Source organism: Mustelus asterias, chromosome 15 (genome assembly GCF_964213995.1).
Source record: "Mustelus asterias chromosome 15, sMusAst1.hap1.1, whole genome shotgun sequence".
NCBI lineage: Eukaryota > Metazoa > Chordata > Chondrichthyes > Carcharhiniformes > Triakidae > Mustelus > Mustelus asterias.
Window position 1 is genome coordinate 79,701,531 of NC_135815.1, and position 18,450 is coordinate 79,719,980.

General features: G+C 43.3%; 1 protein-coding gene across 13 annotated transcripts in view; it reads right to left on the reverse strand.

The window, feature by feature from the left end:
- Nucleotides 1-789: 789 nt before the first annotated feature.
- The window catches only part of entpd6 (ectonucleoside triphosphate diphosphohydrolase 6), a 72,044-nt gene continuing 54,383 nt past the window's right edge, over nt 790-18,450 (reverse strand). For 10 of the 13 annotated variants that reach the window (XM_078230225.1, XM_078230223.1, XM_078230221.1 and 7 more), the window contains 5 exons: nt 13,565-13,666; nt 8,099-8,239; nt 5,049-5,105; nt 2,929-3,041; nt 2,341-2,825 (listed from right to left, as the gene is read on the reverse strand). In XM_078230225.1, the coding sequence (XP_078086351.1) occupies nt 2,742-2,825; nt 2,929-3,041; nt 5,049-5,105; nt 8,099-8,239; nt 13,565-13,666 (497 nt within the window). In that variant the 3' untranslated portion in view covers nt 2,341-2,741. Of the gene's footprint in view, nt 2,826-2,928; nt 3,042-5,048; nt 5,106-8,098; nt 8,240-13,564; nt 13,667-18,450 lie in introns of all 13 variants that reach the window. The other 3 variants (XM_078230215.1, XM_078230212.1, XM_078230224.1) reach the window with 2 other exon arrangements.

The window sequence follows — 18,450 nt, forward strand, 5'->3', positions numbered from 1 at the left end:
GCCAACGAGTTGGGATCTATTATTATAATAATGACAAAATATCAAATAGCTGGATTAAAGCTGCATTTCAGTTGAACTCCAACCGGTTTATCAACAATATACTTTTACGTTGTAATCTATACCCCACAAGGGCGACTCTAACAAGAGGAAGACCCTTAGCCATAAAAATCTGCCGACGATGTGAGGCAGTGACAGAAACAATTGGACATATTTCTGGCTTCTGCCCATTTGTAAAGAATATGAGGATAAAGCGCCACAATAAAATCTTAGATCAACTACGTAATTATGTCAGAAAATACGGCTGGACATCCTACCTGGAGCCATGACTAATTGTCAAAGATGGCTCCCTTTGGAAACCCGACATTATTTTCAAGAGGGAAAAAGATCAACGTGTCGCGGCGTTGGATGTTACCATCCGGTTCGAAGACAATTGCGGAAGTCTTGAGAAGGTGTGGGATGAAAAATGCAGGAAGTATAACCATCTGGGACCCGAAATAAGGAATTTGACAGGAGGATTGGAACCTCAATACTTCGGATTTGTGTTGGGCGCTAGGGGCAAATGGCAGGAAAAGAACAATAGCCTAATGAAGTTCCTTAGCATCGAGAGATATCAAATATTTGCCCAGCAAATCTCGAGACTCACCTTGTCACTAACATTGGAACTGTTAGGCGTATTCAATGACAGGAGAGAGACTATATTATAAACTCACAAGCCAATGCAAAGCTGCTTGACAGAAACCATATGAACTTTTATGGTGGACCCTCTTTTTCTCTCCTTTTTTTTATTTTATCTGTGTTCTTAACCAATTTCATGTTTCTTTTTCAGGACCATGGACGGCATGGTAAGCACGGTGGTTAGCACTGTGCTTCACAGCTCCAGAGGCCAGGGTCTGTTTCCCAGCTTGGAACTGTGCGGAGTCTGCACATTCAGGACCATGGGTGGCACGGTAGCACAGTGGTTAGCACTGCTGCTTCACAGCTCCAGGGACCTGGGTTTGATTCCCGGCTTGGGTCACTGTCTGTGTGGAGTTTGCACATTCTCCTCGTGTCTGCGTGGGTTTCCTCCGGGTGCTCCGGTTTTCTCCCACAGTCCAAAGATGTGCGGGTTAGGTTGATTGGACATGCTAAAATTGCCCCTTAGTGTCCTGAGATGCGTAGGTTAGAGGGATTAGTGGGTAAATATGTAGGGATATGGGGGAGGGCCTGGGTGGGATTGTGGACGGTACAGACTCGATGGGCCGAATGGCCTCCTTCTGTACTGTAGGGTTTCTATGATGATTTTCCTCGTGTCTGCGTGGGTTTCCTCCGGGTACTCCGGTTTCCTCCCACAGGTTAAAAGATGTGTGCATTAGGTTGATTGGTAATGCTAATTTACTTACGATATGGTTATATCCACCCATCTAACCATTTGGCACATTTGATTGGCTATGTCAACTCAATTAAGATTTGGCTATTTAATTGGCTTAATTTGGCTTTTTGATTGGCTTATTTAATTATGATTTGGCCTGTTCCTTAACCTAACTTGGGTGGATGGAGCTATTACAAGGGGGCATAACTATAGGGTTCGTGGTGGGAGATATAGGAAGGATATCAGAGGTAGGTTCTTTATGCAGAGAGTGGTTGGGGTGTGGAATGGACTGCCTGCAGTGATAGTGGAGTCAGACACTTTAGGAACATTTAAGCGGTTATTGGATAGGCACATGGAGCACACCAGGATGATAGGGAGTGGGATAGCTTGATCTTGGTTTCAGATAAAGCTTGGCACAACATCGTGGGCCGAAGGGCCTGTTCTGTGCTGTACTGTTCTATGTTCTAACATTCCCGTTCCCCTGAATGCATGGACTGATGCACTGAAGAGGTTTACCTTATGGCTCGTTAGGCCCAATTAGATCCTGAGATGTAAGTGTAGCAGTTGCGGAACACCTTATGTATTAGACCCTTAATAACCCATTCCTCAATGTAGATCAGCATTCCTTTGACTGTGGTTTCGCTAGAGGTAGTCAACCATGTCGACGAGCGACATAAAGACTCGAACAAGGCACTCATTCCGAGTGTTTCAAAATACTTCCTCCAATCTCCCAAATAATGGTGCTTTTCTGACAACAGAAACCATCATCGTTTTGTGTTTCAGCTACTATAGGCGGAGTGCTGAATCAAAATTGATCGAGAGAGTTAACAGTTTTCATCTATAAATTGTGGAGTTTAAATAATCAACTCTGTGTTTTCCACAAAAACAAGAGTTTTACCTTCATGGCTTAGAAAGAGGGAATCATGAAAAGCAGTTAACCAAAATTCTGCCCTATGGAAATTAGTCATGGACCACCTTGCAGTGCAGGTCTTCTGATGTACAAACTGGCACTATTTAATCAAAATAAGCCCATCCCACAGTCTCTTCCAATTCAAATAGCCATAATTTTGTCACCTACAAATAATTTGACAATTGAAATCAGTTATTGCAACCAAAAAATAATTCTCTCCACTCATTTTGTTTGGTAAATTTGTGCATGGCATTCCAATATGTTGGAGTGTTGCACCAATTAGCAACCTTATGATTCATTAGATTAAGCACCATGTAATATTGTGGTACAGACATTAGCGCTTTTATGATTGACAAAGCCCAGACCCATATGTGGAGATTTCCCAATACTCCAAGCAGGGGGAACAATACTTTGTACAGTGAGCCAACGAGTTCACTCTTGATTGAATTGTTCTATAATGTAAACATTAGTTGATTTTTCACACTAGTTTCTGTGAAGAGAGTCAATATAATGGAAGGTGGCTCCCAGTGCCCAGCTGCTTTCAACGCCATTGATCTTCCTGGCAAGCTGTAATAAGAGCCAAAAATTATTTCAGATAAGTCACCATCTATGAATTGCAACATAAATACTAAACAAAAGTCGTCAATTTTATTAAGACATTGGAAATTACCTTCAAAACTGCATCTTTCTGAAAACCAAGTTCTTCGAGCAGTACTGTTATGTATATAAGATCCATGCAAAGAAATGGTTTATCTGTGGATTTAGATTCCATACTTTGACACACTAAATCAAAATTAGAAAAATGATTTTTATTACTTGTAGAACTACTTGAAAAGCATTTAAACTTCTTGAGTTAGATCACATACTGGCAACTTTCAAATTGCACCCAAGATCACAATATTCAGTAACAGCGTAAAGGAGACTGGACTGGAGAAAACAAAGACAAAATACCCTTCTGCTCATAATAGCTGAAACAGGATCCATGTTAGAGGAATAAAGACAGTGGGCCGGGAGACTCGAGCGGAGGCTGTTTCGCAGGCTCTCCACTGGGCGCCACGGCCTCCGCGCATCTCCCAGCACCGGATTTCTGGTGCCGTCAGCTCTGCGCCACAAATTGGAGGACACTAGCAGGCCAGGAGAATTCTGTCCCGGGCCCGCTAATTAGTTGGAAATGAAGATTTCCATATTGTAATCACTCTGATTATGTAAAAAAACTTAGTGCCAGAGATGCATGAAGAGCGTGGCACCCAGTGGGAGGCCCACGAAATGGCCACCGCTGATGTCTCCCGGCCCGTAGTGGGCTGGGAGAATAGCCCCAAGGCCTCTCCCATTTAAGATTGAGATGAGAAAGAATTTCTTCTTTTAGAGGGTTATTAGAGAGCAGTGGTGGTTGTGTCACTGAATATATTCAAGGCTGAGTTTGCTGGATTATTGACAAGCAAGTCGAGGATCATGGGGGCAGACAGGAAAATGGAATTAAGGTTTCAATCAGACCAGCCATGATCCTATTGAATAGTGGAGCAGGCTTGATGGGCCGAATGGTCTGCTCCAATCCTAGATTTAGTGATATCATATTGCGAAGAATGGAAATTTTCCCTCTCCTTAACCTACAGGGTAGCGAAGCCAATTCCAGAATCCTGGCTGAGGTAAACTCATTCAATTCAAGCCAGGGATGGAAAAAAGAATTGTCTTAATCTGTGCGCGCCAGCCATTCACTTGATAAATTCAATGAATTATTGAGGCAATCATTATGGCACAAGTCAATTAATGCTATATTATGGACCATATTAAAGGGCAAAAACCATATCTAATAATAACTGGGGAAGCACAATAACAGAAAATTTAATTTACGATTTACCTATATAGTCATCCTCTTCCCCTCAAATTTAATTTATTACTACCCAATGACAATCAAAGCAGATGCACAAATCTAGTTTTGTTCCTGGAGAAAAACATCTCCTTCTGGACGATCAACTCCTGACCCAATGTTTGTTTTATAATACTGCTATGTGCAACTTTATTGTGTACGGTCTATTTAGACTCAGTAACTCTCAATAAATTCTTCTAGTGCCCAGTGAGATTCGTAGAATGGACATAAAGCACCATGCTTTCATCTCTCAAACATCTTATTAATTAATTTGGTTCTTTTTTAGATTAAACAACACACCCTTGGATGAAGGGGCTAAGAAACCCTGCCGATTAGTCCTTCCATTTGAGAAGGGTCAGGAAAGAAGGGCAATAAAAACAAAAATCACCAAGCTTCTGCAAATCACCTCCTCCAAAAATGAGAACTAGCCAAGGCGGAAATGAAGGTATAAAACCATTGACTCAGTTCTCCATTTGGCATAGGATGGGAGGACCTACATACCGAGCCAGCATTCACATACTGCATCTCTAATGGTAAAGATCATTAGCTTGTGTTTCAAAATGTAAGGAAAAAATTAGGAATAGCAAGAGTTAGCACTTAGTTTATGGCAACTGTACACAGAACAAAGAATAGTGCAGCACACGAACAGACCCTTCCAGGCCTGCGCCGATAGGAGTGTGAATGGGTGAATGAAGTGAACAAAAATTCACCTTTTCAAAATGAGCTTGTATTTTTTGTTGCATTGAGAATTTCTATCTTATCAGCATAGAAGGGATTCTGGTATGTAATTATCCTCAGTAAAGTAGCTTACTGACATCCAGCTGCATATATTAAAACCTTTTCAAATCAAGGATACACATGATTTAGGTTATTTTATCAGTAATGGGAAAGCCCATGCTGCTGGCTCATTTTGTCGTTCTTACCACGTTTGGCTGCTTTTCTATAATCCTCAACTTTTAAAGTGCCTCCTTTCTCTGCATCTGCAATAAAAACAGATTTTATTGAATCAGGAAGTCTATATGAAGAGATTAGGATTTAGAATGTATTTAACTATACCAAGAATTCTAACTCATATTTCTGCCACTCCCAAAGCCAGGTGCTTTTTTTCATGTTGGACAAGTGGATAGTGCGTTAATGCAGATTACTCCAGATTTGGGTTCTACACCTTCGTAAACCCAAGGGGGTTGTATCTCTCTGGACTGGCACAGGACCCGCTGTTTAAAACAGCCAAATGATTTTTAACAACCATATCAACTTGCCTGCCTCCTTTAAAGATTTGCATAAATGGCATCAAGGTCTCCTTACTCATTCCCAAACCACACTGTTGAAAATCATGCCAATTATAGTATACTGTCTTTCCATATTATTCCTCCAGAAGTGCAACCTTCGCTGTCATGCTTCTGCCCATTTCACTATCCTTTGTCACCCTGAACTATGTAACTATCCAATCATCATCTAACTTAATTATTATATGATCTATGAACTTCATAATGTTGTTCCCTACAACCAAATCTAGATTGTTTATAATTATTAAAACGAGCCATTGAGGAACACCATTGTAAACACCTCTCAGTGTGAAAACATCAAACCATCAAACATCAAGTGTAATCCCAATGACTGTACAAAACTTTCCTACTTTTATATTCCATTCCCTTTGCAATGAACACCAACATTCCATTTGCCTTTCTAATCACTTGCTGTACATACATGCCAACTTGTGATTCATATACCAGGACAACTCGATCTCTGCGTATCACAGAGTTCTGCAATCTCTCTCCATTTAAGTAATATATTGCTTTTATATTCTTCTTGCCAAAGCAGGCAAGTGCACATTTCCAACACTATACTCTATCTGACAAAATTTTGCCCACTCACTTAACCTAGCTATATCCCTTTGCAGACTCATGTCCTCTTCACAAGCTACTCTCCTATCTATCCTTGGATCATCAGCAAATTTATCATTCATTCCTTCATCCAAATCATTGCACTGATTAAAAATAGTTGATGCCCCAGCACTGATCTCTGTGATACTTCACGATTGCTAACCTGAAATTGACCCATTTATCTCTATTCTCTGCTTCCTGTTAGCCAACCATTCCTTTATCCGTGCCATTATGTTACCTCCTAACCCATATTTTGAGTAGTAATCATTGATGCGGCACCTTAGCAACTGCCTTTTGGAAATCAAAGTACATCACATCTACAGATTCCCCTTTATCCACAACACTTGATTCTTCCTCAAAGAACTCGAATAAATTAGTCAAACACGACTTTGCTTTCACAAAACCGTGTTGACTCTGTTTTGTTGCATTAAGATTTTCTACGTATCATGTTATAACCTCCTTAATAGATTCTAGCATTTTCCCAATGACAAATGTGAGACAAATTGGCCTGAAGTTTCCTGCTTTCTTTAGTTGCCTCCATTCAAATTTAAAACAAAATTCTATCATGTTATGAGAACTGCTAACTAGAGGCTTCCTCACGATAGGGTCTTTAATGTCTCATTGCATATCACCAAAGCCTAGAATGGCCTTCTCTCTGGATGGTTCGAGAATGTCCTGCTCTAAGAAATTGTCTCGTCTCAAAACACTTCCAAGAACTCATCCTCCAATCTGATTTATTTATAGATTAAGATCACCCATGATTATTGCAGTACCTTTTTTTACAAACCCTAATCATTTCTTCCTGTATACGCTGTCCTAGAATGTAATCCGTTAGTTAGGAGCTCTATAAACTATTCCCACAAGTGACTCCTTACCTTTGTTGTTTATTGCCTCTACGCAAATGGATTCTACAGGCAGAATTTTCCATCTTTATTCCCCCCCAAAGTGTTGGCTCAGCCTGGAAAAGAGATGTGAGCTTGCTGGCTGCACTGCCGGCTTTTCCCAACGTATTTTCCAACACTCAAACAAAATGTGGGAGGCAGGTCTCGTGCTGTCATGCTGATGGGGAGCCCAACCCACCGTCCTTATGCAGATCACGGCACGAACAAAAAGTAAAACCAAAGATTTCCTCCCACACAAACGGGGAACCCCCACTGCCATGGGTAACACCACCACCCACCTCCGCCCCCATGGACCTCCACAGAGGAAACTGTCCCCCACCAACACTGCCCCCTGCCACTGTCCCTGTAGTGCCACAGGTAACACCAGGTTAAAGTCCAAACTGTTCCAGCAGTCCAAGCCATATCTCTGTAATAGCCATCAGGTCATACATACTTATTACTATTTGAGAATTGTTGTCATGAATACTACATGAATTCAGCTACAGAGCCTTAAGTTCTGTCTTTTTACTATTTTTGTCAACTCTGACCTTATCTGCTGATGCATTCTTAAGCTGTCCCTTCCTATCACTATCTAATCATTACCCTTATCCTACTCTATCGCTACCTTGTTTTACTGCCCTAGCCTATCCCTTAAATATACCACACCTTCCATCACATGATCCCTCTCCACACACTGTTTAGTTAAAAGCTTTCCCTACTGCCAAGGTTATACCAAACACCAGAACATTGGCCCCAGCATGATTCAGATAAAGGCTGTCCCAGTGGTTCACATCCAACTTTCTCCAGCAGAGGTGCCAGTGCTCCGTGAATCAAATCCCATTCTTCCCTTACCTCTCTGAGCCCTGCATTCAACTCCTGAATCTTATTTGCCATACGCCAATGTGTCCCCCACTGGTATGTATATAATGTGATGCAATACCACAACAGTATAGGTCTAGCTGGATGGACCACAACCATCATTTCCTGTCATCAATTTTCAGATTTTAAATCTTACCCTTCTCCATCCATCATGGGGATTAATATTAGTCCCATATGGGGCACCTGCACATCATCTCTGGTTCAGATCATCCAATTCAGCAATAGAATCTTTGCATCTGCATTGTGATTTGTTGCTATCTCATTGGATGGTGACTTTACTCACACTAGACTATTGAGACAACTAAACTCCAAGTAGTCCCAAACACTTACCAATAAGTCCAACATCAACCGCTCTGTCATAGTAGTAGGAGAATGCATAAAATGACAGGCTCTCCACTTCTTCAGGCTTATGCACTTTTTTGTAGAGTATTTTTTTTATCCTTGCATAACAGGAATCATAGAGAGGTTCTCCTAGAACATAGACAGACAGGGAAGAGCTCAGATGTTTATCAGCTTCAGATTTTCACACAAAACTAAGAATAAAAGAATGCCTCCAGTTACACAGTTTCATACTGATGCAGCCAAGATTGAAAATCAAATGTTTCAACATGGAGAAGCCATTTACATACACAATTAACTGGAGCAGGAGAAAAGTATAAACCGCAGGAAAATCAGAAATTTGGCTACAAAATGGTCAATATACTCCAAATTGCAAGAGGATGAAAGGAGATGTAAAATTCAGATGAGTAACAATTTATTTCTCTCACTATTAACCAGTCTAATTCATGTTTTATTACAGTTTGTGAAAAGGATGTTTGTGCCTGGGGTTCAGCTATCAGTAAACACACAGTGCAAGTCTAGCAGCCCAAACAGAAGGATGTGATTGGTATTCTGTTCACAATAATCGAGTACATGTGCTTTACTGACTGGGCACAATCAATCTGGGTCCAGAATGTATCATCTGGGCTGCAGAGGAATTTGGAGTGGGAGGGTGAAAATCCAGTTGTCGTGGTCCATGTAGGTGCCAATGACATAGACAAAACAGGAACTAAGGATCTACAGAGGGAGTACGAAGAGCTAGGGAACAAATTAAAACAGAACCAACAAGGTGATAATCTCTGGATTACTACCTGAGCCACGGGCGAATTGGCGCAGGGTTAATAGGATTAAGGAGACAAATGCGTGGCTCAAGGATTGGTGTGGGAGGAATGGGTTCGAATTCATGGGGCATTGGCACCAGTATTTGGGCAGATGGGACCTGTATAGATGGGATGGTCTCCGTTTGAACCGTGCTGGGACCAGAGTCCCAGCGAATCGTATCACTAGGGCTGTAGATAGGGCTTTAAACTAATTTATGGGGGGGGAGGGTGCAGAGGTAAGAGGAATTACGAAATCAATGGTAGAGGAGAGGGAGCGAGTGCAAGTGAATGAGGGCATTCAAGTAGTTAAAGGAGTAGAGGGCGAGGGAGAGGTTGATCGCGTTTCATCAAATCGGGTCCAGATAAAAACTGGAATAAAGACACTTTGCCTGAATGCACGAAGCATTCGGAACAAAGTTAATGAGTTGATGGTGCAAATCAGCACAAATGGGTATGGTCTAGCGGCCATTACAGAAACGTGGCTGCAGGGAGACCAGGACTGGGAGATGAATATCCAGGGGTATCAGGCATTTAGGAAGAATAGACAGGAAGGAAAAGGTGGTGGGGTAGCTCTGTTAATAAAAGATAATCATGATGTGGAGATGCCGGCATTGGACTGGGGTGAACACAGTAAGAAGTCTCACAACACCAAGTTAAAGTCCAACAGGTTTATTTGGTAGCAAATACCATAAGCTTTCGGAGCGCTGCTCCTTCGTCAGATGGAGCATCTGACGAAGGAGCAGCGCTCCGAAAGCTTATGGTATTTGCTACCAAATAAACCTGTTGGACTTTAACCTGGTGTTGTGAGACTTCTTACTGAATAAAAGATCATATCAGGGTAGTAGTGAGGGATGACATAGGCTCTAAGGAACAAAACATGGAATCGTTATGGGTAGAGATAAGGAATAGTAGGGGGAGAAAGACACGAGGAGACGTGGTCTATAGGCCCCCAAATAATAAGGTTGAGGTGGGGAGGGCTATAAACAAACAAATAATGGATGCGTGCAAAAATGGAACGGCAATAATCATGGGGGACTTCAACCTGCATATTGATTGGCTGACTCAAGTTGGAAGGGGTGGGATGGCGGAAGAGTTCTTAGAATGCTGTCGGGATAGTTACCTTGAACAGTATGTTACAGAACCGACGAGGGAACGAGTTATCTTAGATCTGGTAATGTGTAACGAGGTAGGTAGAATTAAGGATGTTCTTGTGAAGGACCCTCTTGGGTCAAGTGATCACAATATGGTCAAATTTCTGGTACAAATGGAAGAGGAGAAAGTAGGGTCCCATACCAGTGTCCTCTGTTTGAACAGAGAGAAGTACGATAGGATGAGGGCTGAATTGGCTATGGTGGACTGGGAGAGCAGACTGATAGGTAGGACAGCTGAGGAACAGTGGAGGATTTTTAAGGAGATCCTTTTCAGTACTCAGCAACAATATATTCTGGTGATAAAGAAGGACTGTAAGAAAAGGGATAACCAGCCATGGATAATGAAGGAAATTAAGGAGAGTATGAAATTAAAGACCGATGCGTACAGAGTGGCCAAAAATGGTGGAGAATTGGAAGATTGGGAAAACTTTAAGAAACAACAAAGAACCACTAAGAAAGCGATAAAGAAAGGAAAGATAGGTTATGAAGCTAGGCTAGCTCTAAATATAAAAAATGATAGTAAAAGCTTTTACAAATATATAAAAAGGAATAGAGTGGCAAGAGTGAATGTTGGACCCTTGGAGGGCGAGAGGGGGGATTTAATAGTGGGAAATGAGGAAATAGCTGAAACTTTAAATAAGTTTTTTGTGTCGGTCTTCACGGTGGAAGACACAAATAGTTTACCGAATATTAACGATAGAGGGTTGGTAGGAGGAGAGGTACTCAATATGATTAATGTTACCAGGGAGGCAGTGCTTGGTAGACTAACGGGACTGAAGGTGGACAAGTCCCCGGGCCCGGATGGAATGCATCCCAGGGTACTGAAAGAAATGTCAGAGGTAATAGCGGATGCGTTAGTGGTTATTTATCAAAATTCGTTGGATTCTGGGGTAGTGCCGGCGGATTGGAAAACGGCTAATGTTACGCCGCTGTTTAAAATAGGAAATAGACAAAAGGCGGGTAACTACAGGCCGGTTAGCTTAACGTCTGTAGTTGGGAAAATGCTGGAATCCATCATTAAAGAAGAAATAGCAGGCCATCTGGATAAGGATGGTTCGATTAAGCAGACGCAGCATGGATTCATGAGGGGAAAGTCGTGCTTGACGAACTTGTTGGATTTTTATGAAGATGTGACTAGTGCGGTTGACGGAGGGGAACCGGTGGACGCGGTGTTTTTGGATTTCCAAAAGGCGTTTGATAAGGTGCTGAAGAAGATTGGGTCACACGGAGTTGGGGGTAGGGTGTTAGTGTGGATTGGGGATTGGCTATCCGACAGGAAGCAGAGAGTCGGAATAAATGGGTGCTTTTCTGGTTGGCAGATGGTAACTAGTGGCGTGCCGCAGGGATCAGTACTGGGGCCTCAACTATTTACCATTTATATAGACGATCTGGAGGAGGGGATTGAGTGTAGGGTAACAAAGTTTGCAGACAACACAAAGATAAGTGGAAAAGTGAATCGTGTGGAGGGTGTAGAAGGTCTGCAGGGAGATTTGGACAGGCTGAGTGAGTGGGCGAGGATCTGGCAGATGGAGTATAACGTTGACAAATGCGAGGTTATTCACTTTGGAGGAAATAATAGCAAATTGGATTATCTAAATGGAAAAAAATTACAACATGCTACTGTGCAAAGGGACCTGGGGGTCCTTGTGCACGAGACGCAAAAACCCAGTCTGCAGGTGCAACAGGTGATCAAGGCGGCAAATGGGATGTTGGCCTATATCGCAAGGAGGATAGAATATAAAAGCAGAGATGTCTTGCTGTATCTGTACAGGGCATTGGTGAGGCCGCAGCTGGAATACTGTGTGCAGTATTGGTCCCCTTATTTGCGGAAGGATATATTGGCCTTGGAGGGAGTGCAGAGAAGGTTCACCAGGTTGATACCAGAGATGAGGGGTGTTGATTATGAGGAGAGACTGAGCTGATTGGGTTTGTACTCGTTGGAATTTAGAAGGCCGAGGGGGGGATCTTATAGAGACCTATAAGATAATGAAGGGGCAGGATAGGGTAGAGGTGGAGAGATTCTTTCCACTTAGAAAGGAAGCTAGAACTAGAGGGCACAGCCTTAAAATAAAGGGGGGTCAGTTTAGGACAGAGTTGAGGAGGAACTTCTCTCAGAGGGTGGTGAATCTCTGGAATTCACTGCCCACTGAAGTGGTGGAGGCTACCTCGTTGAATATGTTTAAATCACGGATAGATGGATTCCTGATCGGTAAGGGAATTAGGGGTTATAGGGATCAGGCGGGTAAGTGGAACTGATCCACTTCAGATCAGCCATGATCTTATTGAATGGCGGGGCAGGCTCGAGGGGCTAGATGGCCTACTCCTGCTCCTATTTCTTATGTTCTTATGTTGTTCTTAATCCTGGCACCTCTGTGAGGTGAACTGCTGAGCAGCACCAGCATTTGTGGACAGAGAAATAAATTAATACAACCTAACTTTGTTTCTGCGCTCCTACCTATCAACCATACAATAACAATTGTGGGCACAAGTCTCTGGCCCATTAATGTCTCTCCCTCATACCTAGGGAGAGGGCTGCAAATGTGGGGTATAGAGATAATTACATGATGGAAAAAAATTAACAATTAATAAAGGTGCAACTGAGAGTGAAACACATCAAACAATGGGTAAGTGATGGGCTGGTGGTATTATCGCTAGACTATTAATCCAGAAACTCTGCTCATGCTCTGGGGACTCTGGTTCGAATCCCACCACGGCAGATGGTGGAATTTGAAATCCATAAAAAATGTCTGGAATTAAGAATCTACTGATGACCATGAAACCATTGTCGATTATCGGAAAAACCCATCTGGTTCATTAATGTTCTTTCGGGAAGGAAATCTGCCATCTTTACTTGGTCTGGCCTACATGTGACTCCAGAGCCACAGCAATGTAGTTGACTCTCAACTCTGAACAAGGGCAACTAGGGATAGGAAATAAATGCTGGTCAGCCAGTGACGCCCATGTCCCACAAATCATCAAAAATAATCTCTTGGTGCATTCACAAGTAGGAACCTCAAGTCTGTTCAGCCATTCAATTAGATCATGGCTGGCCTGTTTCTTAGCTCAATTTACCCGCCCTGGTTCATGATTTAGGGAAAGCGTAGGGGAGTGGTGTTAATGTTAAGATTGTGCTGCAATAAGTTGGAAATAAAGCACAGCTGTCCCCATGTGGGTAACATTAGGGAATCATTGCAAGAATATATAAACCAGTTCACTCTGGGTATCCGGGAAGAACTGGGGAGAGTCTGTGACTTCACTTTGCTGTCTTGGATATAAACCTATTTTAAGATACAAGCTTCAGACACGTTCTTCCTCAATGTACAATTATTGGAATTAACAAGTAGTATGAATTTGATAGTTCTAAACATGAGCTGACACAGGCACAATGAGCCAAATGGCTTTTGTGCTATAAAATTCTGTGATAGTTCACAATTTGTTAGAGTAATTTACCACTGTGTCAGGAGGCTGACAAGTTAAAAGCGAATACCATTTAAATAGGCTGTTACCTGCTTTCTGTCCTTTAACGTTGTAAACAATTTCCGCATGCTTCCATTCCGCTTTATAGTCTGGTGATAAACAAGAACTTACCAGCTCCTGTCCTTTCTCAACTGGAAGCAAGTGAACAATAAAAGGATAATTACAAAGTCAGAATGTTAGATCTGAACTGCCCTTTATGCTCAGACCATTTTAGAATTAGAATAATTGCTAAATCGTTCCAGAACATGGAATGAAGATGCCCTTTAATTTCTCCTGGCTTATTTTTTATTCAATCTGTCTATTAAGACAAGTCAGGATAGTTAAATAATCCACAGCTTTCTACATTTCTACAGAACATTATTCTAATTCCCTAGCAAACTTAATGCAGACAAGATAGATTACTTGGGCGGCACAGTGGCTAGCACTGCTGCCTCACAGCGCCAGGAACCCGGGTGACTGTGTGGAGTTTGCACGTTCTCCATGTGTCTGCGTGGGTTTCCTCCAGGTGCTCCGGTTTCCTCCCACAGTCCAAAAATGTGTGGGTTAGGTTGATTGGCCAGGATAAATTGCCCCTTAATGTCAGGGGGACTAGGAGGGTACATCTGTGGGTTTAAGGGGATAGGACAGGACCTGGGTGGGATTGTTGTCGTGCAGGCTCAATGGGCCAAATGGTCTCCTTCTGCACTATAGATTCTATGAAAATACTGCACAGTAGTTAACATCCCAAGCAGCACTGTCTTTTGCCAGCTTTAAAAGAATTTCCCTTCTACGAGCTATTCCAAGTTATGGGCTAAGGTGGAAAAATTAAAGGGGAAGATATAACTTGAATACAAACCCTGTTATATTCACAAGGATGGACTAACCTACAATCGTACAATTACTAACTGTTTGTATGTCATCCCTTGTCTTAATTTCATGCACAACCTACCCATGCTACTCGAAAAACAGAATATTGCAGATGTTGGAAATCTGAAATAAAATCAGAGAATGCTGCAAATATTCAGCAGGTCAGGCAGCAGCTGTGGAGAAACAGAGTTAATGTTTCAGGTTGATGACCTTTCATCAGAACTGGGAGAGTGAGAGATGTAATAGCATTTGAACAAGGTGGAACAAGGAGAAAGGCAAGTCCAATGCTAGGGTGGAAGACAGGAGAGTTAGTCTTACAGAGCCAAAGGAAATAGCAATGGGGTATGAAAGAAACAAAAGATGTAAATTATTATATAAAAAGGAGGCACTGTTCCTCCGGTTTATTTGGGGCTTCGCAGACCAAGGTCAGAGATATCAGCGTGAGAGCTCGGTGGAGAATTAAAATGACAAGTCACCTAAAGCAGATACTAAAAGGCATATATAAAATTACATATTTTAGCATCCACTGACACAGGGAGGGGGAGATGGTGGCATAGTGGTAATGTCACTGGACTAGTAATCCAGTGGCTCTGGGGTATGGCTTTAAATCCCACCACAGCAGCTGGTAGAATTTAAATTCAATTAATAAATCTGGAATTTTAAATAATTTTGGAGATGTTGGCATCGCTGGCTAGGCCAGCATTTATTGCCCATCCCTAGTTTCCTTGAGAAGGTGGGGGTGAGCTGCCTTCTTGAACCGCTGCAGTCTACAAGGTGTAGGTATATCCACAGTGCTGTTAGGAAGGGAGTTCCAGGATTTTGACCCAGCGACAGTGAAGGAACGGAAATATATTTCCAAGTCAGGATGGTGGGTGACTTAGAGGGGAACTTCCAGGTGGTGGTGTTCCTTGTCCTTCTTGATAGTAGCGGTTGTGGGTTAGGAAGGTTCTGCCTAAGGAACCTTGGTGAGTTCCTACAGTGCATCCTGTAGATGGTACATTCAGCTGCCACTATTTGTCAGTGGTGGAGGGAGTGAATGTTTGTGGAAGGGATAGCAATCAAGCGGGGCTGCTTTGTCCTGGATGGTGTCAAGCTTGAGTGTTGTTGGAGCTGCACTCATCTAGGCAAGTGGAGAGTATTCCATCACACTCCTGACTTATGCTTCGTAGATGGTGGACAGGGTTTGGGGAGTCAGGAGCTGAGGATTCCTAACCTCTGGCCAATCCACCTAACTTGTGCAGCTTTGTACTCTGGGAGGAAACTGGAGCACCCGCAGGAAACCCACGCAGACGGGGAGAACGTGCAAACTCCACGCAGCCAGTCATCCACAGCTGGAATTGAACCCGGGGCCCATGTGCTGAAAGGCGGCAATGCTAACCAGTGTCACTCATGAGAAACTCAGTGAAGGATGGAAATTGGAAGCAAAGTCGAAGAAGTTTTCTAATTCAAAGCGAGAGCGGGGAATGGTACCGGTAAAAAATGTTGAGGGATTGGGGTAATGGGGACTTAGTAGGATTGAAACAAGGAATGTGTTCTATATATCCCATAAAAATACATGGCTAGGTTCCATAGCAACATCTTTTTATTTGGAGGTGGTAAGACAAATTAAAGGAGAAATTCACCAGGCAGAGGAGGGTGGTGGTCCTTTGTTCAAGAAGTGGAGAGCCCTTAGACAGCCCTGGTGCAGGATGGAGGTGTAAAGAGATTAGACATTCATGATATAGGGGAGATGGTTAGGGCCAGGAAATTGTAAATTTAAAGTGATGGAGGATATCAGAAAAATCAGATGTAGTTGGGGAGAGATTCGGAAAGGGGAGAAAAAACAGAGTCAAGGTAGGAAGAAAACAGTTCAGTTGGGCAGGAACAGGCTGAAATGATAGGGTTACCAGAGCAGTCCTGTTTCTGGATCATGGGAAGGAAGTAAAGACCTGTCATTTTAATTCTCCACCTCGCTCACACTCTGGCACCTCTGTCCTTGGTCTGCTGCACTAATTTAGTGAAGCGGAACAAAAGCTTGAGGAATAAAACCCTCACCTCTCAATCAGACAAGTTACAGCCTTCCGGACTCGGTGCACATTTAACCATTTCAGACCAAAAATCTGGCCCCCCATTTTTTTCCTTTCTTTGAATGTTTTGGTTTTTCTTTTCTTTTTGCTTACAAGCAGCAGCACAACTGCTCCAGGCACATCTTTTTCTTCTTTGTTTCTTGTCTTGCCCCATCACTATTCCATTGGGCCCTTGAAGACTAACTCGGCTGTCATTCGATCTCTTCCGTCTTCCACCCTATCACAGATCTTCCTTTGTTCTTGTTCCACTCAAATCCTACTACATTCCTAACCTTTTCCAGTCTGATGAAAGGTCATCATCCTGAAATGTTAACTCTGTCTCTCCCTCTACAGATGCTGCCTGACCTGCTGAGTACTGATGTGGAGATGCCGGTGTTGGACTGGAGTAAACACAGTAAGAGTTTTAACAACACCAGGTTAAAGTCCAACAGGTTTATTTGGTAGCAAATGCCATAAGCTTTCGGAGCGCTGCTCCTTCATCAGATGGAGTGGAGATCTGCTCTCAAACAGGGCATACAGAGACACAAAATCAAGTTACAGAATACTGATTAGAATGCGAATCTTTACAGCTAATCAGGTCTTAAAGATAGACAATGTGAGTGGAGGGAGCATTAGGCACAGGTTAAAGAAATGTGCATTGTCTCCAGACAAGACAGCCAGTGAGATTCTGCAAGTCCAGGAGGCGAGCTGTGGGGGTTACCGATAGTGTGACATGAACCCAAGATCCCGGTTTAGGTCGTACTCATGTGTGCGGAACTTGGCTATCAGTTTCTGCTCAGCGACTCTGCGCTGTTGTGTGTCGTGAAGGCCGCCTTGGAGAACGCTTACCCGAAGATCAGAGGCTGAATGCCCATGACCGCTGAAGTGCTCCCCCACAGGAAGAGAACAGTCTTGCCTGGTGATTGTCGAGCGGTGTTCATTCATCTGTTGTCGTAGCGTTTGCATGGTTTCCCCAATGTACCATGCCTCGGGACATCCTTTCCTGCAGCGTATCAGGTAGACAACGTTGGCCGAGTTGCAAGAGTAGGTAACGTGTACCTGGTAGATGTGTTCTCACATGAGATGATCCGGCACGTCTTGCAGAGGTTGCTGTGGCAGGGTTGTGTGGTGTCGTGGTCACTGTTCTCCTGAAGGCTGGGTAGTTTGCTGCGGACAATGGTCTGTTTGAGGTTGTGCGGTTGTTAGAAGACAAGAAGTGGGGGTGTGGGGATGGCCTTGGCGAGATGTTTGTCTTCATCAATGACATGTTGAAGGCTCTGCAGGAGATGCCGTAGCTTCTCCGCTCCGGGGAAGTACTGGACGATGAAGGGTACTCTGTCCACCGTGTCCTGTGTTTGTCTTCTGAGGAGGTCGGTGTGGTTTTTCACTGTGGCGCGTCGGAACTGTCGATCGATGAGTCGAGCGCCATATCCTGTTCTTATGAAGGCATCTTTCAGCGTTTGGAGGTGTCTGTTGTGATCCTCCTCATCCGAGCAGATCCTGTGTATACGGAGGGCTTGTCCGTAGGGGATGGCTTCTTTTACGTGTTTAGGGTGGAAGCTGGAGAATTGGAGCATCGTGAGGTTATCCGTGGGCTTGCGGTACAGTGAGGTGCTGAGGTGACCGTCCTTGATGGAAATGCATGTATCCAAGAATGCAACCGATTCTGGAGAGTAGTCCATGGTGAGTCTGATGGTGGGATGGAACTTGTTGATGTCATCATATAGTTGTTTCAGTGATTGTTCACCACGAGTCCAAAAGAAGAAAATGTCATCGATGTACCTAGTGTATAGCATCGGTTGAAGGTCCTGTGCGGTGAAGAAGTCTTGTTCGAACCTGTGCATGAGGATGTTGGCATATTGAGGTGCGAATTTGGTCCCCATGGCTGTTCCGGGTGTCTGAATGAAGAACTGGTTGTTGAAGGTGAAGACATTCTGGTCCAGGATGAAGCGGATGAGTTGTAAAATTGCATCTGGAAACTGGCAGTTGTCGGCGTTGAGTACTGAGGCTGTTGCAGCAACGCC